This window comes from Miniopterus natalensis, chromosome 13 (genome assembly GCF_054644295.1).
Source record: "Miniopterus natalensis isolate mMinNat1 chromosome 13, mMinNat1.hap1, whole genome shotgun sequence".
Lineage (NCBI taxonomy): Eukaryota > Metazoa > Chordata > Mammalia > Chiroptera > Miniopteridae > Miniopterus > Miniopterus natalensis.
This window is the reverse complement of record NC_142093.1, coordinates 54,386,717-54,412,515: the sequence shown is the minus strand read 5'-3', so window position 1 is coordinate 54,412,515 and position 25,799 is coordinate 54,386,717. Positions and strand designations below refer to the sequence as shown.

At 39.6% G+C, this 25,799-nt stretch overlaps 1 protein-coding gene across 1 annotated transcript in view; it reads right to left on the bottom strand.

Moving 5' to 3' along the window:
• The window catches only part of VWA3B (von Willebrand factor A domain containing 3B), a 137,088-nt gene that overhangs the window by 27,623 nt on the left and 83,666 nt on the right, over window positions 1-25,799 (bottom strand). The window contains exons 16-20 of the mRNA XM_087823772.1: window positions 20,894-21,043; window positions 19,267-19,351; window positions 19,026-19,182; window positions 10,003-10,121; window positions 2,194-2,244 (exon numbers count right to left, since the gene is read on the bottom strand). Of these exons, the coding sequence (XP_087679898.1) occupies window positions 2,194-2,244; window positions 10,003-10,121; window positions 19,026-19,182; window positions 19,267-19,351; window positions 20,894-21,043 (562 nt within the window). The remainder of the gene's footprint in view (window positions 1-2,193; window positions 2,245-10,002; window positions 10,122-19,025; window positions 19,183-19,266; window positions 19,352-20,893; window positions 21,044-25,799) is intronic.

The following is a 25,799-nucleotide window of genomic DNA, read 5'->3' as shown; positions in this document are numbered from 1 at the left end:
CTGGCTTTTGGGGGTCTGTTGGAGAGACTGGTTTCTGTCTCATATGACTCAGAGCCTTGATGGGAATGGCTGTTCGCTTTGGATGCCAGGTTAGGGGCAGCTGAGAACAAAGGCAAGTTCCAAGGCTTAGTACAGCACCAGAATACCACAGTACCAAAAATAGACACCAGAGGGAGGAAGAGACATGGGCTCCTGAAAAGAAACAGGGGCAACCCTCTTTGGGAAATTATGCACACAAGCCTAGAGAAGACATATCCCCAGAAAAGAGTTAAGAGGTCCCCGGACTCTCTAGCCTGATTGGTCAGGGTCTTCCCCTGTAAGAAGACAGTACACAATGACTGGGAGAGGTGTCTGTTTTTTTCAAATGCTCAAAACACAACTACAGATGCTATGGCATACAAAGAAACGGAGAAAGATGGCCCCATCCAAGGAACCATTTAAAAATGACCAGCATTATCTCAGTGCCAAAACCAAACAAAGATACTAAAGAAAATAAAGCTACAAGATCATTTCCCTTTATGAATATAGAAGTAAATAGGCTTAACATAATAGCAGCAAACCAAATCCAACAGAGCATTAAAAGGATTATACATCCTGACAAAGTGGGATTTAACTCAGGCATGCAAGATGGTTCAACCTAAGAAAATCAGTTGATTTAATACACCACAGAACATGAACAGAACAAAGGAAAAAACCCACATGATCATCTCAATAGATGCAGGAAAACTATTTGACAAAATCCAACTAACACCCTTTCAAGATAAAAACAATTAGCAAACTAAGAATAGAAGGGAACTTCCTTCGCATGATATAGGGCATTTATGAAAAACCCACAACTAACACTCTACTCAATGGTTACAGACTGAAAGCTTTTCCCTGTGACTAGGAACAGGACAAGATGCCCCCTTCACCACTGGTATTCAACTGTATACTGGGAGTCCTATCCAGATCAACTAGGCAAGAAAAGAAATAAAAGGCTGACAAAATGGAAAGGCAAAGTAAAACTATCTCTGTTTGCAGATAGAGATAACCATACTCCATATATAAAAATTCACTCAGAATTGATCAATGACCTAAACGTGAGAGCTAAAACCAGAAAGGTATTAGAAGAGATTTACAGGGGTAAATCTTCATGACCTTGTATTTGGCAATGGACTGATGTCTTATATTTGACACCAAAAGCAGGAGCAACAAAAGAAAAAGTAGATAAATCAACTTTGTAAACATTAAAAACTTCTGGGGAAAAAGGGAAATTATAAAAAATGTGAAAAGACAATGTATAGAATGGGAGAAAATATTGACAAATCATAAATCTGATGAAGGTTGAACATCCAGAACTCTTACAACTCAGCAACAAAAGGACAAAGAACTAAATTTAAAAATGGGCAAAGGACTTCAATAGATCTTTCTCTGAAGATACACATACAACCAACAAGTACACAAAAGATGTTCAACATTATTGATTGTTAAGGAAATGCAAATGAAAACCACAGTGAGATATCACTTCACACCCATTAGGGTGGCTTTAGTTTAAAGAAAAGAGGGGGAATAAGCGTTGGCAAGGATTGTGGAAGACAACCCTCAGACACTACTGGCGGGAATGTAAAATGGCGTGGTTGCTGTGGCAAACAATTTGGTGGTTCCTCAAAAGTTAAACATAGAATTACCCTGTGATGCAGCAAAACCACTCTTAGTTATGTACTCAAGAGTAATGAAAACATGTGTCCACACCGAAGCGTCTGCATGAACGTATATGGCAGCATTGTTCATAATAGCTCCAAAGTGCAAAGTAAACATCCATCAGTGGATAAGAAAATTGGTAGATATACATAAAGTACTATATATGCTACAACTTGGATGAACCTTGAAAACATCAAGTTTTTACATTAACTAAGTAAAGGAAGCCAGACACAAAAAGTCACATGATGTATGATATGTATGATTCCTTTTATATGGTATATCCAGAACAGGCAAATTTAGAGACAGAGGGGAAGAAAGGGATGGGGAAGGGTTACTTAATGGATACAGGTGTTTTTCTGAGGTCACAGAACAGTTTTGAAACTAGAGGGAGGTAGTGGTTTGTACAACATTTTGAACAATTTAAATACTACTGAATTGTTCACTTTAAAAAAGCTAGTTGTAGGTTATGTGGATGTCACCAAAATTTTATTAAAAAAAGAGGAACTGGCTTACTTTTCTTTTTCCTCTTGAGATAATGCTCGCCAAACAATTTTATTCAAGCGCCTGTTCAAAAAAATTAAAAACAATTACTTAGTACCAATACATCATTTCATAGCAAAAGGTTGAGCCCAGGTTCCGTCCGAAAGGCACTGCAGGGAGAGCCCAGGCCAGCTGCCATCACCACTGCACATACCACGGCCGTGTGCTTAAGGAGGGATTCGCGTGCTCCCTCCCTTAGCATCACTCAGAAGCTTTGTGGCTTTATGGCAGTCAAGTTACACGGCAAAGGAGGCTGCAGCTCTCAGCTCAATCAGGTAAAACCAGGCTGGGAAAAGGCAGTAAACAAACTGGTCCTCCTTATCTCTGCATGAAGATGTTTCTAACACCCACTATTTTTCTTCCAAAGTAAAAATAAGCGTGCCCTTAACTTGTCCCTGAAGACATTCTTCTGCCTGGATTCTCCAAGCAAAGGAGGTTAATAGGGTCGTACAGAACAGGAGTGGGTCACACTTTAGAGACCTTGTTTTCCAAATGAAGCCTCTGGGAGGGGCAGACTAATGAAGTGCCTTGCTCACCCTGCACAGCTAATTGGCGGTGCTGAGACTAAACCTCATCACCAAACATGTTTGCAGAGATGCTCATCAACCTAAGAAGGAGGAGCTGGAGCATCGATGGTTCCTATAGGGTAGGTGGAGCTCCCCCTCGTTACTAACCAGGGATGCTTCTTTCAGAGGTGTCAGCCAGTTCTGTACAGCTACATCATTATCCACGTCATTACCCCAGGCTTTCTGGAGTGCATGCTCCAGGGGTTGTGAGCTGGTATTCCGTGAAAAAAACTGCTTCAGTAAAATGAGGTGGGAGAATTTGTCACCCTTCACGAGGTATTCTTCTAACCACTGGCCCCAGCATGAGTGCTAGGGCTCTAGGAACACACTTTGGGGGTGTTATCCTGCCCTGACCTCCTGCCATGAGCTTGGTGAGGTCACAGAAAGGGGGGCTGGCATGATATGCACAGACTTGGGAGCCAGACCACCTGGATCCAGAGCTCATTTAGCTTCTCCTCTTCCTAGACTTTGGGCGAAACTTTTCTGTGGAATGGGGATAATAGTACCCCCTCCCAGTGTTACTGTGAGGACTCAACAATGTAGTGTGTCTGACACGCGCAGATGCTCTATAGGTGATAGAGAGTTGGGAAGTAGGAAATAAGCCATCTCAGTGCTTCTATCTCATTTGAAGTTTTTGGTTCTTTGGGGCCTATTTGAAAATTGTTTCTTTAATCATGTGGTTCATGTAATGAACATGTAATGAACAATGATCAGGGCTTCTGAGACTTAAAAATGATTCATAGGATGTATTTTGGATTTGTGTGCGTGTGTACGTGCACGTGCGTGTGTGTGCTTTTCTAGAAAAAAATCTTCATTTAAAACCCCTCTTAAATCTAAACCTTGACAGTGGAGGCGATGTACTAGGGAGGCTGGAAGTGTGGAGCAGGGATTAGAGCTACATGGGTCTGGGTTCAAATCTCAGGGTCTCCACTGGCCGTTGTGTGACCCTGTGTTAAGCGACTTTTTGAAACTCTATTTTTTGTCGATAAAATAAGAATAACACTACCCAACTTGGCGCTGAAGAAACTGAGATGTATGGACAGGAGTGGGCAAAATTAGGTGTACAGTTGTTCATATGGAAAAAGATGTGCAGGTTATGATTATTACAGTAGCTTTATTGGCTCAAAAGGCTGTCACAATGACACAGTGTGTTTGCTTTTGCCCACACCTGTCTAAAGTGACCAGGAATAACCTTATGTTCATTGCCTCCTGGTTCCAGAGAAGGGCAAGCCTTGGCAGGCTGAGAAACAATTAGTGAATGTGTGTACAATTACTCAGCATGTCTACTTTGAATTCCATCTTTTAGAAAAAATGTTTCCAAGAGCACATTTCATCACCTCTGTTACCTATTTTCTTTTTATAAAAAATTTATTTATTATTATTTAACTTGTCTTTATTGTTGAAAGTATTATGGATATCCCTGTTTTTTCCCCTCATCGATCCCCTCCACACCATATCCACCCCCCAGACCTTTACCACACTATTGTCTGTGTCCATGGGTTATGCATATATACATATAAGTTCTTTGACTAATCTCTCCCCACCCACTCTCCCACCCCCGCCTTCCCACTGAGATTCATCAGTCTGTTCCATGCTTCTAGGGTTAGATAGTTCACTAAAAATTCTTCTTGATTTTTGAGGTAGGCCTGTAGTGCTATGAAGTTCCCTCTTAGAACTGCTTTTGCTGCCCAGCTGGGTGTGGCTCAGCAGTTGAGCGTCGACCTGGGGTCCAGGCGATCGGGGTTCGATTCCCAGTCAGGGCCCAAGCCCGGGTTGCGGGCTTGATCAATGACTCTCTCATCACTGATGTTTCTATCTCTCTCTCTCCCTCTCCTTTCCTCTTTCTGAAATTAATAAAGATTTTTTTTATTTTTTTTTTAAAAAAGAACTGCTTTTGCTGTGTCCCATAGATTTGGGGTGGTTGTGTGTTCATTTTCATTTGTTTCCAAGAATTTTTTATCTCTTTCTTGATCTTATTGGTAACCCATTCATTGTTTAATAACATGATATTTAGCTTCCATGTATTTGAATGTTTTTGAGTGTTTTTACTATAATTGATTTCTAATTTCATGCCATTGTGATCTGAGATGCTTGATTTCAATCTTCTTGAACTTGTAGAGACTGGTTTTGTGTCCTAACATGTGGTCTATCTTTGAGGATGACCCATGTGCACTTGAGAGAAGTGTATATCCTGCAGCTTTGGGGTGAAATGTTCTGTAAATATCAATTAAATCCATTTGATCTAGTGTGCCATTTAGAGTCACTGTTTCTGTGTTGACTTTTTGTTTGGAAGACCTATCCAGTGAAGTCAGCAGGGTGTTCAAGTCCATGACTATGACTGTATTGCTGTTGATGTCTCCCTTAAAGTCCTTAAGGTTATTACTGATAGGTCCTTATTTATTGCCATTTTAATTCTTTATGTCTATGTTTCTCTCTCTGTTTCTTATTACAGCAGTCCCTTTAACATTTCCTGCAATGCTGGTTTGTTGTGGATAAACTCCTTTAGCTTTTTTTTTTTTTTTTTTGCCTGGGAAGCTCTTTATTTCACCACCTATTTTGAATGATAGTCTTTTTGGATAGAGTAGTCTTGGTTTCAGGTCCTTGTTTTGCATTACCTTGAATACTTCATGCCATTCCCTTCTGGCCTATAGAGTTTCTGATGAGAAGTCAACTGACAGCCTTATGGGAGCTCCTTTGTAGGTAACACATTGCTTTTCTCTTACTGCCTTTAATGTTCTCTCTTTTTCTTGAATTTTTGGCATTTTAATTATGATGTGTCTGAGTGTGGGCCTCTTTGGATTCTTCTTGCTTGGTACTCTCTGTGCCTTCTGAACTTGTGTGACTTTTCCTTGACCAGGTTAGGGAAGTTTTCTGCCATTATTTCTTCAAACAGGTTCTCTAACTCTTGCTTACTTTTGACCTCTTCTGTCACTTGAATACTGTTACATTTCATGTTGTCCCGCAGTTCCCTTAGACTGTCCTCCAGTTTTTTTATTGTTTGTTCTTTCTGGATCTCTGATTCAGTGATTTTTTTCTACCCTGTCTTCTAATTCACTGATCCAGTCCTCAGCTTTCTCTAACCTGCTGTTTATTCTTTCCAATGTATTTTTTATTTCTGCTATGTAATTCTTCGTTTCTGACTGGTCACTTTTCATAGTTTCCATATCTTTTTTCATGCTGTTGAGCATCCTTACAATCAGTATTCTGAACTCTATATATCTGATAGATTGCTTTTCTCCATTTCATTTAGCTCTTTTTCTGGAGACTTCTCTGTTTCTTTGATTTGGGGCTTGTTCTTTTGTCTCCCCATTTTGGCTGCCTATTTGGGTTTGTTTCTCTGTATTAGGTAGGGCAGCTAGGACACTCAGTCTTTTTGAATGGTCTCTGCTGCAGGCCAATGTCAGATGCTGTTTATGACTGGCCTTGAGTACCCCATTTGGAGCTATCAACAACCCTTGGCTTGAGGTCCCCTCTATTGGGGCTGGGTGCATTTAGACAGGACCAAGATGCACACCAAAGTTTGCTTTTCCAAGGCCCGGATCCAGAAGCAGATCAGGCAAAGACTCAAAGCACTCTGAGGTCTGTCTCTGCCTGCAGGCTGATTAATCTGATTCTCTTAATGAGCCTCAGGATGTAGAAATTCCATGGGCAAGGGGAGAGGTTTTCTTGAAGGGTGGGCAATTACTTCCCCTTTGGGCAAGAGCTGTTTGGAAGATAAATGTCTGCCTGGGAAAGATGTCCTCTGAAGTTTGGGGGAATGACTCGGCACAGGAATCCAGAGGGGTGTCCTCTGAGTTCTATCTCCAGAGCCCACAACCCTAGATTCTCCTCACACAGCTCCAGTCCACTCTGTCCTCCCGTTGCTGGAGCCCAAGGTGAGTGGCTGCACACAAAACTTTGTGCATTGGCTCTTTGAGAGGGTGCCTGCATTTCTAGCTGTTTCTCCTTGGCACACAGAAACCTGGCTGCTTTTCACAGCCAGATGTTATGTGAACACCCTTCTCAGTTCTGGTGCTCTTGGCTGGGCAGCCCAGCCTGGGGTTTAGGCCCCAGAGTCATCAGTGGGAACCCCCCCCCCACAGCTGAGATATCCCTCTAGACCTTCAGCTACTGCCTGTGGGAGCCCAGCCAGTCCTCTTGCACCTCCACACTTCCTACCAGTCTCTTTGTGGTCTCCACTTTTCCTCTTTGGTTATGAGGGTGCTCTCCAGCTTGTCTTCAGTTGCAGTTGATTATTCAGGATGGTTTTTCTATATTTTAGTTGTAATTCCAGTTTGGTCCCAGGAGAGTGTCAGTGTAGCTTCCTTCCACTCAGTCCACTGCTATCTTTAATCTCCCTCTTCCACCAACACTTAACAGCCTACTGCCTTATTTTCCATCTTTACTGAAATATTGCAAAGCACACAGGGCAGGAAAAATGGGTGAGTGCGAACTGAGGACAACCAAGGGTGTGTTAATGTTAGCTCCACCACCAATGATGGGGGAGACTGTGGGAAGTCCCTAGCCAGTACTGAGGGCACTGGATAGGAGGGTTTCTCTATGGCTGGTCCAGCCCCTTGACTCAGGGGTGTTACTGCTCAGTTTTCCTCTTTGCTTATATTAGAAGAATGAAATCTGCTTGAGGAGTTACATTCACCATTTTTCTATATCTCTGCTTCACAAACTATATGTACCAAGAATTGGTTCCATTTGCAAAGCAACTTGTCACTAATGACACTTCAGAAGTGTAGGCAGCAGCCGATCATTTTGGAGATTGTAAGCAGTGGTTACTAACATGGTCCCAGAGCCAGCTTAGAACTGGTGCTCCTCCTGTGGATCTGGGGGCTGCAACCTTGACTTCAGACTCACAATCAAAAGGAGCTTCAGAAAAATTAGTCTAGAATCCAGCCAGCCCTGGCAATCTCCACTCCAAGCTTCTATCAGACACAGAAAGCCAAAATTGCTACCTCCATTCTTAAAATGTTGGAACAGAAGTACTCCCACACATAGACACTAAGTGTGACCAAAATAGCTAGTGTACATCACTGTTGGCCAAAGGGTTGTGAGCTTCCCATTTGCCTGGTTATCCCCAACCATACAAGTTATGTCTGGCTTACTTATGGTGGGAAACACCTTAGAAATGCTATATTGGGGATGGTGTGAGAGTAAATCATGCTTCATTACTTTTCACATTATGCATGTCTTTAGGAAGGTGGAACAAGGTAGAAAAGGGTATTGACACTTATACCAACAAAGTTCTTAAATACTATTGAATGCAAAAGATCAGGAAGCTTATTCTGTATAATAGTAATGTTAATGTTAATATTATTAAATAATATTAAATAAATAATTCATTTAATATAATCATCAAGTTACTAACACTAAATAATTAATACAAATTCAATCAATATTAAATATTAGTCACATTAGATTTAATATTATTATCAATAATAACAACCTGGTGTACTATTTCTCTAAGGGCACTAAAAGGCTTTTCTAGATTCACTCCCTGGAAAGGAAGAAATGGGCAAATCACTATGTTCTTGGCTTTCCTATTAGGGAAAAGCACTCTCCCACCTGGAAAGGAGGAGTCCTCGTCTTCTGGAAATCCTTGGGAAGAGCTGTATAAATGAATGAAATGCCATCTACTTATGGTTCTTGTAGGATCAGCAGATTCAGGAACGAGAGGGGGAAAGCCTGTGGTTGTCACGTGACTTGCCAAGTAGATATCAGAGGCACGAGGGAAACCCAGAATTGTCTGGCCTCAGCTCCCCAGCCTGTGGCCCTGCACCAGTCGCTCACAGACCAGGTAGGTAATTAGAGAAGTCACATATTTGAATGACTCAAGAAAATTAAATTATAATATGAATAATTATTATTATATTACATTTCAAATAACTGAATTTGAAAAATTTTAATGACTAAACTTGAATTAGATCAAATTCAAATTAAATTCTTTTTTTTTTCAAATTAAATTCCAATAGTCAAATATATGTGTATGTGTGTGTGTGTGTGTGTGTGTGTGTGTGTGTGTGTATAGTGGCATCCGTTAGGAAGAGGAGACAAAGGGGAAAGCAAGGCTACCAAGCTCCCGCCACTGGGAGCTCACACGTCTGCGAGTGCTCTGAAGGCCGCACATAGTGGGTGATGGAAAGTTACTGGGGGGAGGCCTCATGAGGAGGATGCAAGAGGCCAGCTGGGGGAGAAGAAGAGGAGCAGCAGAGCTTGGAGGCCTGCCTGGAGCAGAGGAAGAGGCAGAGGAAAGGGACAGGGCCAGTGTGAGGGACTAACAACAGAGCAGTTTCAGGCCCACAGGGAAGGGTGAGCCCTGGTGTAGTTCATCCTGCCTGTAAGAGAAACGAAGGGCAGATAAAAACCCAAAACTCCAGGGGAGATTGGAGAGGCCTGTGATGGGCGTGGGGGGAGGCCAGTCTCTGCTGGACTGTGCACCCCTCATGCAGGGGTCAGGCTTTATACTTCTTTTGAACACATGCTAGACTCACTGCACAATGACAATAAACCAATGTATGTCTGCCCAGGACACAGCGCTAATTTTTGTGTACTCTATTTCATTGTGGTGGGAATTGAAAACCCAGTTGCACAGCTTCTAGAACCAAGCACAGGCTTGCCTGGAGAAGCCAGGCATGGTCAAAGGTGAAGTGCTGTGCACCAAGGATTAATTAAGTGCTGGGTGGGGTGGGAGGTGAGGAGAGAGCTAGGACAGGCGAGACTGAGTCAGCTGTCCTTGTGAAGAAAGGCCCCTACCTCAGCACTGACACAGGGACCATTTAAGAGTATAATCTTCACTGCAGTCAACTTGATCACCTTCTGGATCTTGATACAAAGACTGTTTACATACTAGCACCCATATTATCTCCACTATCTCATTATTGTGGGGTTTTACTAGTCACTTTACAAAATGTTAGGTACCAAAATGACCAAGTCCACTCTGCTAAAGTGGAAAGTTTAAAGATCACGTGGAAACATGAGGTTTCTATAGGTTTGGGAAAGGGAAGACAGTTTGAAACTCTGTTGGACATATAGGGGTGAGGTACTTAACGCAGAGTCTGGCACACAGAAGTGTCTGTGTTTGTGGCAGCTGCTACTGAATTTGATATTCCTTGTGGACGAGTTTTAAACCGTTGCTCCAGATGAAAAATCTAAGCTAAAACAGGGGAAAACAAGCCCAAACAAACCAATCCCACAGCCATGAGCAAGCAGCCCGAGTAACACTCACTTTTCATAGGATTTAATTGCCTGTTCCACTTTTTGCTTGTAGATATTGAGCTTGAATCCGTGGGGGTTAATTAATGTCATCTTGTTCGTGTCATTGCACACGTGTGCCAAAGGGAACACCTACAGCAATAACACAGGAAAGCGTCATTGGATAGGCTAATGTGTACTTTCAAAAATGGATCCACATGGCTATACAGCACGTTTTTCTGACTATAAGATTAATATAACTGTAGAAAATTAGAAAATATAGAAAGTCATTAAGAAGGAGACAAGAATCAAAGATAGCATTGGTAATCTTTTTCTTCCAAAAACTACACATTTAAAAAATCACCACCACCACGAGAAAAGAAAAAGAAAAGGAAAAAGAAAAGGAAAAGGGAAAGGGAAAGGGAAAGGGAAAGGGAAAGGGAAAGGGAAAGGGAAAGGGAAAGGGAAAGGGAAAGGGAAAGGGAAAGGGAAAGGGAAAGGAAAGGAAAGGAAAGGAAAGGAAAGGAAGAAAAGAAAAGAAAAGAAAAGAAAAGAAAAGAAAAGAAAAGAAAAGAAAAGAAAAGAAAAGAAAAGAAAAGAAAAGAAAAGAAAAGAAAAGAAAAGAAAAGAAAAGAAAAGAAAAGAAAAACTGTTTTGGGAAACTGTTGTCAGAACTGAGTGTTATCTTCATGAACCTCTTTCAAATTGATGAGAGTGAGCAATAAGAAATAGGATCTCATTGTTGCTACTTGTAAATTACTAGTTGGGTTAAACATCTTTTTCATATATCTAATTTGCATTTAATTTTCTCTTGAGAATATCTTATGATAGTTAACATCTTTTGACCATTTTCCTATTGGCTTATAAGAGGTTCTTATGCATGTCCAATGGAGAAGGCTCAGTGGTCAATGGCACGACATTCTATAGGAAGAGCAGAGTACGAGGCTTCTTTCTGAGTTCTTTCTGTCTGCACCTGGTGTTTCCTTCCTTCCTTCCGGGCTGGGGATGCCTCTGACTCCATGCCATCTCAACAGTACCTGTAATACTGTACATTTATCTGTTTGTGTAACACCCATCTCCTTCTAGCACAATGTAAGCTCCACCAGGGCAGGGACTTTGCTTTAGTCACTACTGTATTCCTATCACCTAGAACAGTGCGTGGCACATAGTGTGCCCTCAACAAATATTTGTTGATAAATAAATATAGTTTCGCAAAAAGGCATATTCCATATCTTAATATTTAAACAAGGAAGAAAAAGAAAGTCTAACAGGAGAATACTAAGCTACAGTATCATTTCAAAAATGTACCTGATTCCAACCACAAGGGGCATATAGGTGTCTTGGGAATGTGGGGAATTGTTTTTAAAAAGTAATTTTTACTTTCAATCAATCAAGACAATATAGTTCATGCTTTTGTTCCCCCTTGCCTCTAAAATCTTACAAAAATTGTTTTGTTATTGTTTAAAGTAAAATACATAGGCAAGAAGGAAAAAGATGCATGATTGATAGATTTCCAGAGACACAGTTGAACAAAACTGAACAAATGAGCAGGGCTGAGCTGTGGGTGTGCTGACTCTGTCCAGAGATGGCAGGGACAATGGAGCTCAACCCCTGCACAGCAAGTGGGATTATGAGTGCTCTGTGTGCAGAACAAAGGCCCAAGGCAGGCTCAGTGCCTGAAGTCAGCACTGGTATCAGGGTCTTTCATCCCTGAAGGAAGGCCCAGTCTAGTGAGAGAGGGCACTGAATCTATGATCCACCTCCTGAATCTATGATGTTCCAGTATCACCATGGAAAGAGAGCTCTAAATGCCAATGAGGCAGCTCAAGAGGATGGATTTAGGCAAGTGCAAAACAGAAGAAGAAGAAAAAAGCAGTTTAAAAAAATCTTGTTAAAACTAGCTAGCATAGCATACTAAAATTCCAAAGCATGCGCGCGCACACACACACACACACACACTCACCAAAAATAATAGCTGAGCAAATCAAGTCAGAATGTCAATTCACTTGAGAAGAAACTAACTTATAAGCCATCTAACAATGACTTTATATTAGTTAGGATTAAGATTAATTATTAGATTGTTCAAAGATGTAACAGTCATATAAAAGTATAGAGTGCCATAAGAAGAAACAAATGGGAAAAACAATATTTTAAATAATAAAATAAATCTCTTTTGGAAAAAACAGACTTTGAAATTGAAAACTACATGTATTAATCTTGTAATTAAAACATGAAGATCAAAACCAACAAGAAAATAGGCAAAGATTCAGAAAACTGAAAATCACAAAGTTAAGAGGCCACATAGTCAAACCACCCTACTTGTCAGACACATGAATTCAGTGTGTATGTAACTTCTGACAGTCTTTGTCAAAGGCAGGAGCCAGAGCAGTGGGTCCACTGGCCTTTGAAAACTGAATGAAGCTTAGAGAAAAAAAAATCTTTCAAAATAGAGCTACATATCACATAATTCCCAGAGAAGGGAAAAACAATTTCAACAAAAGACCCTTACTTTTTTATCACCCCCGAGGATAAAAAACCTTTAGAAGTCTATGAATAGCCCTCCAAGTCTGTCATCTTATACAGCTTAATTACAAATCACCACCACAAAACGTGTAGCAGCCTTATCCCACTTCACCATGATCAGCTTGACCTCTCACTTCATGTACTTAAGAAAACTCAGCATTTAACATTCTACTTCCCTCTTTTGTAGACTTGGATCTCATGCCTTGCATGGCCATAGTGTACTTCAGTGTGGTAGCAGCTCAGATTTGTGCAGTTCTGGCTCGTGTGCATGCAGATTTAGGGAAAGACAAAGTCATACTCCACACCTTCAGTCTGTGGTCTTAGTTTTCACAACATGGTGGTCACTGGAGGTCCCATGGGATAGTCTCTTTATGATGTCAAATTTAGTGTGACTATGAGGTCATAAGGAGCAGTCTCACAGGGTCTTGGGAGGTGAGAATCATGGCCACCCAGTGCTGTCAGGAAGCAGCAGGGAGGAGTGTGGTTAATGAAGAAACTGGCAGCTCTATTTGAGAGGAAATAAAACCACCTGATCACACCTCCCTTGAAACAGTTTACTTACTACCTCTCATAATGCAAATTAAGCATAGCCAAGTAATGAGAGACCCTTCTAGACAAGATTTGATAACACAAGGGAGTCTCGAGGTATAACCTACTTCAGTTCTCTTGAGGTTAATCTAAAAACCTTACCAAATTGATATGAACCCTGTGTGAGAAGATTTTAACTAGAGGGGGGGAGAGAGGAAGGAAACAGACAATGATCATAAAAGCAGAAGAAATTTCTAGAATTCATGGACAGCTAATCTGGGCTGATTTTGTTAGCACTTTTCCTACTGTTAGACCAGAGACACCCTAAAGGAACCACTGTACTTAGGAATAGTTTTATCAATAATGATAATAGTGTTTATTCTTTACTCTCTGCCAAACACTAGGCACTCTACATATTTTCTCATTCAAGTCCTGTATAAATATATTTATACATGTACTTCTTGTTATATGACTTGCCTCTCTGCTAAACTCTGTAGTTCTTTATTCCTTTTAAAAATACTAGTTTCTAGTATAATACATATGTAAATTAACCATTTGTTGGACATATGAAAGACTAAAATTATATACAAATTAAAATAATGGCCAAGGCTCAAAATTTTTTAAAGTTCATCTATATTGCAAAACATAATTAAGTTTGGATCCCACCAAATTTGAATCCTTGGTAACTGAGGTATGAGATGAGTGTAACTTTGCTATTTTTAAAGAGGTGTTTGCTGAGTGTATGAATAATGTGAACAGGATTTTAAGAAAGATATTTAGCTCACATAAGAAAACTATCCTTAAATAATAAAAGAATAGAAAATTAAAATACTATTCCACATAGCAATTGGCAAAGTTTTTTTTAATGTTACTGTTCTACATGATAGCAAAGATATAGGAAAACAGGCATTCTTAAAATTCCAAGTAAACTGCCCAATAATTGGGGTAATAGTTAAATAAATTGTAGTAACTCATATTATTGAATATTAGTACAACCATTAAAATCATCCAAAAATGGTCATTACAAGGAAATATGTTCAAAACATATGCTAAATAAAGAAAGCAGAATACAGCCCTGGTTGGTGTTGCTCAGTGGTTAGGGCACTGGCCTGCACACTGAAGGCTTGTGGGTACAATTGCCAGTCAAGCGCAGGTACCTGGGTTGCAGGTTCAAACCTCTGGCCCTGTTAGGGCAAGTGTGGGAGGTAACCAATTGATGTGTCTCTCTCACATCTCTCTCTCTTTCTCTCTCCCTCTCTCTCTCCTCCTCCCTCCCTTCTACTCTCTCTAAAAACCAATGGAAAAAATATCCTCAGGTGAGGATTAACAACCACAACAATAAAAGAAAGCAGAATATAGAACTGTGCATGTAGCTATTAGTTGCTAAAGTAGTGCAGGCAGAATTTTACCTGACAACATTCTGTGTTTATAAGCAATCCCACAATGCCCCTTTTGAAATGAGAAAATAGTGTGAAACTGGTATTTATATATTTATTGTTCATTCCTGACTGAATTCATCAACTACTTTTTTTTCCAGTAAAATCAGCTCTTCCAATGAGTTTCCAGAGCTTGCTGCCAGATTGGCCAAGAAAGGTCAGACTGGACATGTGCAATGAAAATGCAAACGCATATCCCAGATGGATAACTCTGAGTACAGATAGATAGTGCAGTTGTCCAAACTGTAAAGTGCTCACACCTTTCTAACTGCATTACCTCCATTCTCCAAAGAGCAAAATGAAGGCAGGGCCACAAAATTAACTGTCCTAGCAGTGTGCCGAAAAGATCATTCATAAACCCATGAAAATATGTTACTTACTACACTGTAGATTACAGCATAGATTACATTTTACATTTTTTTAATCCTCACCCGAGGATATGTTTAATGATTTTTAGAGAGAGGCAGGGAGAGAGACAGAAACATCAATGTGAGAAAGAAACATTGATCAGTTGCCCGTCATGCACACCCTGACCAGGGATTGAACCCACAACCTCTGGTGTATGGTACAACGCACCAACCAGCTGAGTCGCTTGACCAGGGCACTTCTTACATTTTTCAATCTAAACTTTTAGAATATAAAAGATGGTTTAAATTTTAATTAAAATGGTATACTAGGTACACATTTGTTGGAAAAATGTTCACAACAGACTACTGAGTAAAAATGAGGGTACAAAACAGTATATTCAGTTTGATTTCATTTTGGTAAAGCAAAAAGAACAAAGGACACACACATAGTGAAAAGATATAGCCAGCCAGCCACCAGTGATTCGTCTGTGGTGGAATTACAACTATTGTTTCTTTTTCACTCAACTATATTTTCTAATTTTTTCACACAGTGAATATATGTAGCTTTTGTGATAACTGTGCTTTTGAATTTTTAATTGAAGTAAGCTTTCCTATCGATAGAAAAATTATGTTGAATGCCACTATATTTGAAAGTAACAAGTGCCAGGCCTTTCACCGTATCTCTAACCTCTTTGCACTGAACCTTCTCTTCTAGCCAAATGATGAGATGGATAGCCACCTTAATGGGTTACTAAGTTTTAAATGAACTACTCTGATGATATCAGATGCTTCACTCAGACCCTAGTGTGAGGACCCCTCTCGTACTAGATTAGAGGCCTGCCATGGCCCATCAGGAGTAAATGAGCTGGGGTGTAAGCCAAGGCTATGTGACCACAAAGCTGTCTGCTGAATCCAAATTAGGACAAAACAAGAAGTCTTGATGGGATGCTGTTAAAGACATTGTGTTGGTGATGATGAAGATTTAGACTTTCCAACAATACAGACTGATGTTCCCAAATTATTTTGGTTTTATTATTTAAAAAAAAAAAAAAATGGCAATAAAGAGCTTCAAATTCTAGATTCATCAAATAATTAAAACAGTTTTATTCTGTATATGGCTTGACAATGAGTGAATCTTTTTGAAAGAGCTAAGATACAATTATCTGGCCCACTGGAAACTAAAACTGCCAGTTAGCATCTTGTAATGGAGAATTGCTAGGGCAACCTCTCTGCTCAATTTCCAAGGTGACAAATTTGATGCTGCTCCAGGAAACACTGAAAACCAAAACAGCATTGTGTTCCAGAAGAAGAAAGAGCCCACACATAAGTCATGAATGAAACAAAGAGTTGGGGACAAAGCCAAACATTGCTTTACAATTCCACCCAGATGAATGCAGCTGTGCACAGAACATAGGAGTAAGAGTCAATTGAAATTCTCAGTGAAGTGGGTTAAGGTTCATTTTTTCTTTTCAGCTCTATTCCAGTTTTTGTCTACTTTTTCATAAAATATTAGGTCCAAGTTTCAAAAACCTATATAGCCCACTAAGTGGGACATGTTTTTAGATTATTGTTTTCCTATTTTTCCCATTTACAGTCAACAGTCTCTTATAAAGTCAGAGAAAATATTAAGGAATAAAAGATGTAAATGGGCCGTAAGGATGAAATTGGAATTCATTACAGTATATTTCTATCATCATCATGGTCTTGCTCTTACTATCAATAATGAAGCACTCTGGGTGGTGTGCGACCTACCCACAAGCTTGTGATGAGGCCATACAATGCCACAAAAGGCACCAAGCACATGCCCCATGGTAAAATGCACTTGAAAAATGTTGGTTCTCTTTCTGTGGCTTTGCTTTCTAGAGTCAGAAGACTAGAATGTTCTTTTGAAGACCAGAAGCCTCACTATTCTTCCTCCCAATTTTTCCTTCTTAAATTTCACTCTTGGCATTTTCCTCTCTCTCAGCTCCATGTGGTTTGGTCTTGTCCACTTGACTTTATAAATTGCCTTGCATCCATCCCCAGTGTTACCACCTGGGTCACAGCCACCTTGACCTTGCCTCCTGACTGCCCTTCACCTTCCCAGCCTCAGGCCCCTCTAACCATTGTACAGATAGCAGCCAAAGCCCAAAATTGATCTTTTCTCTCCCCTATAAAAAATCACTTCCCCTCAGGATGACATTCAAAGTCCTTAACTCAATCAAGGCCCTTCCTTCCCCAGCTTTGACACTTTCCTCCAGTCACACTAAACTTTCTTTGGAATGACAAACTTTCTCTGACCCTTAGACTTCCCTATATGCTCCTGCACTGCCTAGGACACTTCTCCTCACCTCCTCACCTTCATAACTCCTTCTTTCCCCCAGGCCTGGACTTGGACTGAACTGTCACGGCCACGTCTGAACACTTCTTCGACATCTGAAGCTGGGTTAGGGGACCCTTCTGCATCTTCACTCTACACTTTCCACACATCACAAGAACTAGAACTTCTTATTTTAGTTTCTATTTCCTCAACTGTGTGTTGCTGTTTTTTCCCCCAATATCTTTCAGAGATCTGCTTTAATTATATTTATATGTTTTTATTCAAAATAACATTTTTATTTATTCAATCTATAAATCTTTCCTTTATGGCTTCTCCCTTTGATTTTATTCTTATGTTTGCCTACCCTACCATGTTTGTTTTTAGAGAAATTTACTCTCTATGTATCTTGGCTTATTGAGAGGCTTAGAAGGAGACATGATAAGCATAGGAAAATTCTATTTCCAGGGAGAGTTCACTAAATATACTTTATTCTAAATATAACTCAAGAATTTAATAAAATAAATCCACAGAATATGAGAAGCTGTCACCAAACTCCCTGGAAGAAATAAATCAGTGCTCAGTTTCTCTCTGCTGTTTCTGGAAAAAGTCAAGTTCAAGTGATAAGTTGACTAATCAGGTTAGAGTTCACTGGAGGTATAAATAGAATCTGCCAGTCACAAAATGACAGCCAGGGACAAGACCATTCACCTTAAGGCAAAGTCATCAGGAACCCAGCCCAAGTGATCACACACAACCTCCAGAACAAGAGCCATTGGTCATGTCAACCAGGATGCTTTGAAGGCCATAGGTATAATTTGTTAAATGGGTATAACATAAACTCATCAATTCATCCACTTCTTCCAAATACATCAAATCTCAGCTATTTTAAGACCAATTAGATAAAGCTCTTTTTAAAAAAAAATTTTCCTGCCTTTGATTTCCCCCCAACTTTTTATTATGAAAAATTTCAAATATGTAAAAAAGAAGACAGAATAGTAGAATGAGCCTCCCCCACTCAATAGTCTTATTATCCAAATATAACTGTTATCTACTCATGGCCAATCTTGCTTTATCTACTCCTCCCTTCCTCCCACTGCTCTCACCATACAGATTATTTTGAAGCAAATCCCAAACCCCTTCCATTCCTCTGTAAATATTTCAGTACGAGATAAGGTCTTTTAAGGATATTATTTTCATTTAGTGAATGTAAAGCCTAATGTGTTCCTATTTAAATCATTAGTTGCTATTATATTGAAGCACTGGAGTTCAATCCTTATGTTCTCATGTCTTTTGTGTTCCCCATCCCTGTGCAATCTGGCTGCTCTACTGGATCTGTTCTTGCTAAGGACAAGGACCTTCTTGTCACACAAGTCAATGGAAACTCTTCAGTACTTATTTGGCTTCCTCCACACACCCTACCACACACCCTCTTACTGGAAGCTCTCAGCTCTTTTTCTCCTGGGACATGAATGACTGTTACTCATCACTCTCTTAGGGTTCCTTTGTTCTAGCTAACTCTCCAATCAGTGGTTAGTGGTATTCTTATTTAACATTTTATTAACATTCTCTCTCTCTCTTTCTCTCTCCCCCTCTCTCTCCCCCCTTCCGTCCCTCCCTCTTTCTCTCTTTTTCCTTTGGAGACTTTGATGATGGTAAAGATGCCACTGCACTCAGGAAAAGAAGGTGAGCAAAGGAAGGACATAACCTCTCACAAGTAGAGAATCCTGAACTGCCAACCTAACAAAGGCCAGTTCCTTCTTAGCTTAATAGCAAAAACACTTCTTACTGCCTTTACAAGGAGTTCTTTTTCAATGGGTAAAATACATTTTTGTTACAACTGTACAAGACATTGAAATGGATAACTTTTCATTTAAGCAAGAAATGAAAACTATGTCAAGCAGAGACATATAGAAAATCAGTTTACCTCATCGAAGACCTTGGAAGCAACATACTTTCCCAGAATGGGAATGTAGGTGGGGCTGTGAGGGACAGCTGCCACTGACAAGGCATCCATGATGGTGAGTTTCTTGGCAACCAAGCCATTGGTCTTGAGCCAGTTTGCTGAAGACAAATCTGAAGAACTAAAAACACATGAGTGTAACATTTTAAAACTTACAACAAATGAAAACAGAACAAAACTGTCCTAGTAAAATTAGAACACTCACTCTTGGTCATTAACTTGGCTTCCTCCCGGAGTTGGTCTTTCTGATGATTTGTCTGGATACTCATTTGCCAGCAGGATGCTCATTTCTGTGGAAGGGGAAATGGCAGCTGTATAATATCCTCGTACATTGGGTTTATACCAAAATGCAAAAGGATCACATATGTGTCTGAGGTAGTTGTGACTGAGGGTTGAGAAATGGACCACATTTCAGACAACACTAGTCTGTCAGAGTGGGTTTTCAGGCAAGATTCACCTGTGATTGACTCTGAAGACCAATGCATAGGTACATACGGTGCTATCATTGTTTTATCTACCTCACTCCCTCCAGGGAAAATTGAGACACACTCATTCTCTCATTCTCCAGAGAACATATTTTTAAAATGTTAAATAAGAATACCACTAACCACTGATTGTTTAATGTTGCCCTCATTAAACTCCCCCCAAATTACACAGGGGAGCTTTGATTGACATTTTAGTTGTTAATAGTTTGTTTTGTGGTTCCTCAGCTCTATGTAGGAAAACCAAATCCCTATTAGGTCCTGCTTAGCTGCAGGTACTATTTTTTAAATTAGTGTTTGGGGGTTTTAATGTATACCCTCATATAAACTTGGATTTATTAATTGAAAGCAATATTAGCTCATTGAATCAGCAGCATTTGGAAGAAAGGGTGTTTGGGAGTGAGCTAGTTAAATGCCTAAGGTTCCTATCCTATCATCACATGATAAGCCCTTTAAAGATGGTGCATGGAGCAGACTTAGGAGATATGCCAGGTTAGCTGAAACTAAGGAAAAGACGTCACCTAGATCAGCCCTGAAGAACACAAGGTTTGATTAAGCTATGATGAGTAACAACAGGTGTGATTTGTCACTCAGGTGCGTCCTACTACCTAGGGGACTTTGGATTGTATGTATGTGTGTGTCTGGGATTTATTATTTATCAACTATTTGAAATATGGGGAAAAGTACTACAAGAATTAGACTTTTAGAAATTTACTATTTTAACCATAATGATTTTATCTATAAATAGTAATAAAAACTGAGTGGAAAAGTCATATTTTCCTCACATTTAGACCAGGGATGAGCTCATTGGATGGTGCCACCTGTGAATGAAGGGAAGAAAATAAACCAACTGTGGTCCTGGCAGGGTAGCTCAGTGGGTTAGAGCATTGTCCTGATATACCAATGTTGTGGGTTCGATCCCCAGTTGGGGTACATGCAAGAATCAGCCAATAAATGCATAAATAAATGGAACAACAAATCAATCTCTCTCTGTCCCTTCCTCTCTCTCTAAAAATCAACAAATCCAAAATATTAGAGTACAGTAATATTTAAAATATATAAATAAGCCTATAGTGAAGTATTAGATGTTCAAATTCAAACCTTGGAGTGACCACAAGCATGACCACTAGCACCATAGCTACACAGGCCACGTGTGTATTAAACACCCAGGCACAGTAAACGGAAGTCTCACCCTAAGAAAATCCAGTTCACAAAGGCAGGTAGACCTGAGTTATAAGAGAGTCCCATGAATAGAAAGCAATCTGGATCCACTTAAAAACTGTCTGTTTCCCCTCAAGTATCTATACCCAGCTCTCTCAGGGGCAGGCACCCTGGCAAAGGGAGGCCAGCCTGGGCTTCCTGACACACAGACCCTCTCTGGCTTGCCTCTGTCATTTGGAGAGTTCCAGCTGCTGGAAGTGGAAAGGCCGTCCTTCCTGCTACAAGCTGAGCTCTTGAGGGTGCACATCTGGCTTCTGAGCAGGCTGGTTTTGGTCGATTCTGCAGGTATTACAGGGAGAGGGGTTAAAGGGAATTGGGATGGAAAAAGATGCTTCATTAGATGTAACTATGTCCTTGGATTCTTAAAAAAAAAAAAAAAAATGCAGCTTCAGTTTCCCAACCTCGGAGCACAGTTCTTCCACCAACTGAATGCTGTGGTAATGGCTTGCTCCACTTTTATTAGTTCAAGTTCTGACCCTTTTGGAGAGAAATCTGCTTCCAAGGTCATTCAAGTTGTTGGCAGAATTCATTTCCTTGCATTTTTAGGACTGAGGTCCCTGTTTCCTTGCTGGCTGTCAGCCAGAGGCTTCTCCCAGCTCCTTAAGGCACCCGCATTTCTCCTCCTATGGCCCCTCCATCTCCAAGCCAGCAAGGGCACACTCAATTTCCCTCCTGCTTCATCTCTGATTTTCCATTCTGCCACCAGCTAGAAAACACCCCTGCTCCTAAGGGCCTGTGTAAATACCTGCCACCCCTTATAACCATGTCTCCAGGTCAACATAACAAAATTATGCTGGGTTTAGAGTGGGACAACTTTGGTAGGCAGCTTTAGAAACTGTCTCCCACAGTTGCTGTCCACACCTTTATATTATTTTCTACCCTCTGTTGGGTCCCTTCAACTAGCAAGTGGACACTTATAGAATATTGACATTTAATCTGTGTGCTTTAGAGAATAATGAGCCTGCACCAAGATATCTTGAGTTTTCATATGTTATTACATAAACTATACTAGCTGTAAATGTGTTCTGTACTTTACAATTTAGAGGCACAAGTACCAAGGCTTTATGTAGTATTCCTGAATGAAATGTGCTCTTATTTTCAACAAGGGACTTACCATCTCCCATAAGAAATTAAATAATGTGAATAATAGTTAGTAATCTGCAAATTGTCTGTCTGTCTTTTGCACAGAAAGGTAATACCAGGGCCTCCATGCATGGAGATAGGAGTGTACTATATGCTATTGGTTGTTTTTCTAGGCAACAAAAGGGTGAGTCCTGTCTCGGTTGCCTCTGTAACCAGGGATTAAGAAGGATACATCTTCTTGGGAGCTATATCTGTGAAAAGGAGATAAATAATCCACATAAGAGAGCTGAACTCTGGCCCCTGACTACACTGGCAGGCCACCTTGACCAAAATTACCAGGTGAAAACAACCACACAGACAGGTGTGCCAAAATGAAAGTGAAATTTTGCTCCAAAAGTCTCCATGCATAAAAACTGCACTACCCCCAAACTCTGCAAATACTGAATAAAAACATATTTATCTGGTGGTAGATTCAAGCATTTAACCCCTCCCCAAGCTCTGCATAGTCCATCCCCGCCTTCTTCATTCTCTATATGACTGAAATAGAATAGAAATTCAGTGCATGGTTGCCTATCATTAGCAATGATCCCAACTCTAAGTGAAATGGTACAAGTGACAAAAAGCCATTAAAATGTTTAGGATGAGTGGAAAGTGGCATCTTTAGCAGGACTCAGATTCACTGGGATAGGTAGGCAGGACTGGCAAAAGAGATGCAGCCACACAAGTACCCAGTATGGAAGCCTCTTTGTCCCCATGGGCCTAACACATTCCTCCCTTGCACAGAGACACCAGGACGAGTGGACAGATCATTCAAGAGGGACCAAGACATAGCAAGTGGCTCATTCTAGGAAGCCTCTCTACCCCTCTGGACATGGGGACACCCAAGAGACAATGGTGGAGGAGCCACCACAACCCTCCCCCACTGAGAGACATCTACAATTCTGGCCTGAGGAAACTCAGGTAGTCCCAGCAGGAATCAGAAGCAGCCCAGTGACACCAGAAAACCAAGTACCAAAATCATACCAAAAAGGCTATGAAAATTAAATTGGAACCACAGCCCACAAAAGCAGGACAAGGTCTATGTGTTAACCTTGACCAGGGCATCTACTTAACTAAAAAAAAGATTTAAATAGGATCCAGAGTCCCTAACATAATGTTCCTGACTAAATGTTCAGAATACTATAAAAAAATCATCCAGTATATCAATAACCAAGAAAATCACACCTTGAATGAAAAAAATAATCAAATGACTCCAACACCAAGATAAATCAGAAGATGGAATTATCTGACAAGAATTTCAAAGAAGCTATCTTAAAAATGCTTCAATAATTAATTACAAATTCTTTTGAGACAAATACACAAGTAGAAAATCTCACAAAATAAATAGAAGTCATAAAAATTTCCAAGTGGAAATCGTAGAACTGAAAAATAAAATAACAGAAATTTTTTTAAAAAACTTGCCATGGGGCTCAATAGAACAGTGGAGATGACCAATAATTATATCAGAGAATTTGAAGACAGAAAAATGGAGTTCAGTCAATTTTGACAACAGAGAGAAAATACATTAAAAAAAAATAAAAAGAGCCTCAAACCTGTAAGATAACAACAAAATATCCAACATTCATATCATTAGATCCCAAAGAGGAGGGAGAAAGAAAGTAGGACTGGGAAACTATTTGAAGAACTAATAATAAAAACTTTCCAAATTTGGTGAAAGACATACTATAAAGATTCAAGAAACTGAGCAAATCCCCAAAAGAATAAGCCCAAAGAAGTCTATGCCAAGGTTTATTATTTATAGCCAAACATTTGAAATTAGAGGCAAAGAAAAAATCTTGAAAGTAGCCAAAGAGAAAGGATGCATTACCCATAGGGGAATACCAAAATGAATTCTCATTTAAAATGTAGGAGGCCAGCCCAGCCTGTGTAGCTCAGTGGTTGAGCGTCGACCCACGAACCAAGAGGTCACTGGTTTGATTCCCAGTCAGGGCACATGCCTGGATTGGGAGCTCAGTCCCCAGCAGGGAACGTGCAGGAGGTGGCCGATTAATGATGTTTCTCTTTCATCAATATTCCTATTTCTCTCTCCCTCTCCCTTCTTCCCTCTCTAAATATCAATAAAAACATATTTTTAAAAAATAAAATAAAATGTAGGAGGCCAGAGGAAGAGGTACACTATTTTTCAGTTACAGAAAGAACAATCAACTGCAAATTCTGAATATGGCAAGTCATCCTTCAGGAATGAAGAGAAAGTAAAAAGTTTTCTAGACTAAGAAAAAGAAAAAGCATTTGTGGCTAGCAGACTTACCTTAACAGACTGAATATAGGAAGTTTTTCAAACAGAAAGAAAATCATAAAAGAGGATATTTTGGGGAATCAGGAAGGAAGGAAGAAGAAAAGAGAGAAAAGGTATGGTGCATACAGTAGACTGTCCTTTCATCATGAGATTTATAAACCACACCTGATCATTTAAATTAAAGCTATAAAACCAGCTGATACTCAAACAAATGATTTAAAACTGGAGAAGGTAAAGAAATCTAAATTGAAGTAAGATTTCCACACTCCACACAAAGTGCTAAAATACTGATGCTACTACATGTTATAAGTCACATTCATATGCTGTCATACCCAAATAAACCATTACAAAAGCCATACAAAAAGATACACCCCAAAATAAGTGCCCATCAATACACAAGTGGGTAAAAACATTATATACAATGGAATATTACTCACCATAAAAAAGAATAAAATTTTACCATTTGTGACAGCACGGATGGATGTCGAGGGTATTATGCTACGTGAAATAAGCCAAACAGAGAAAGAGAAATACCATATGATCTCACTTATATGTGAAATCTAAAGAACACAATAAGTGAACAAACAAAATTGAAACAGACTCATAGATACAGAGAACAAACTGATGGAGGCTGGTTGGGGGTGGTGGTGTCAGGATTAAGAAGTACTAATTGGTAGTTACAAAATTAGCATGGGGATGTAGTTAACAATAAAGCATAGGGAATATAGTTAACAATATTGTAATAACTATCTATGGTGCCAACTGGACAATGGAATTATCAGGGGAAACACTATAACCTGCATGAATGTCTATCCACTGTGCTATACACCTGAGACTAATACAAAATAGTGTTGAATGCAAACTGTAATTGAAAAAAATTTAAGAAGGATATCACACACACACAACAACAACAAATAAACCAAGATGGATTTGTAAAAAAAAAAAATCAAATAACCTGAAGGAAAGCAAGAAAAGAGAAACAGAGAAACCAGACCAATAAAAACAAATAGAAAATACTAAAATAACAGTAGTAAGTGCTAATATAGCAACAATTTAAATGTAAATAGTCTAATTACACTAATCAAAAGACATGTATTAGCTGAGTGGATAAAAGAACAGAATCAAACTATATGCAACATACAAGAAATTTATACTTCAAGTATAGCATAGGTAGATTGAAAGGAAAAGGATGGAAAAAGTTATGTCATGCAAATATAAATAAAAAGTTAGAGTGGCTATATTAATATTGATAATGTAGACTTCGCAGCAGAAAGAATTTACATAATAAAATGATCAGCCCACCAGGAAGACATAGAGATCCTACATGGATGCACATGAACCAATACAGCTTTAAAATATATAAAGCTAAAACTGATAGAGCTGAAAGGAAAAGTAAAAAAAATCAATAAATGTAGTTGAAGACCTCATAACCTCCCTCCCAACAACTGAGACACAAAATCAGCAAGCGCAGAGAAGATCTGAACAACACAGTGGACCACCAGAATCTAACTAACACTCTCCTCAACAACAGCAGAATATACATTTTCCCAGTATCTGTGAAACATTGATCAAGATAGGCTACACATTAGGCATTAAAACAAACCTCAATTAATTTAAAAGAATTAAATTCATATAGAGTGTGTGTTCTCTGACCAT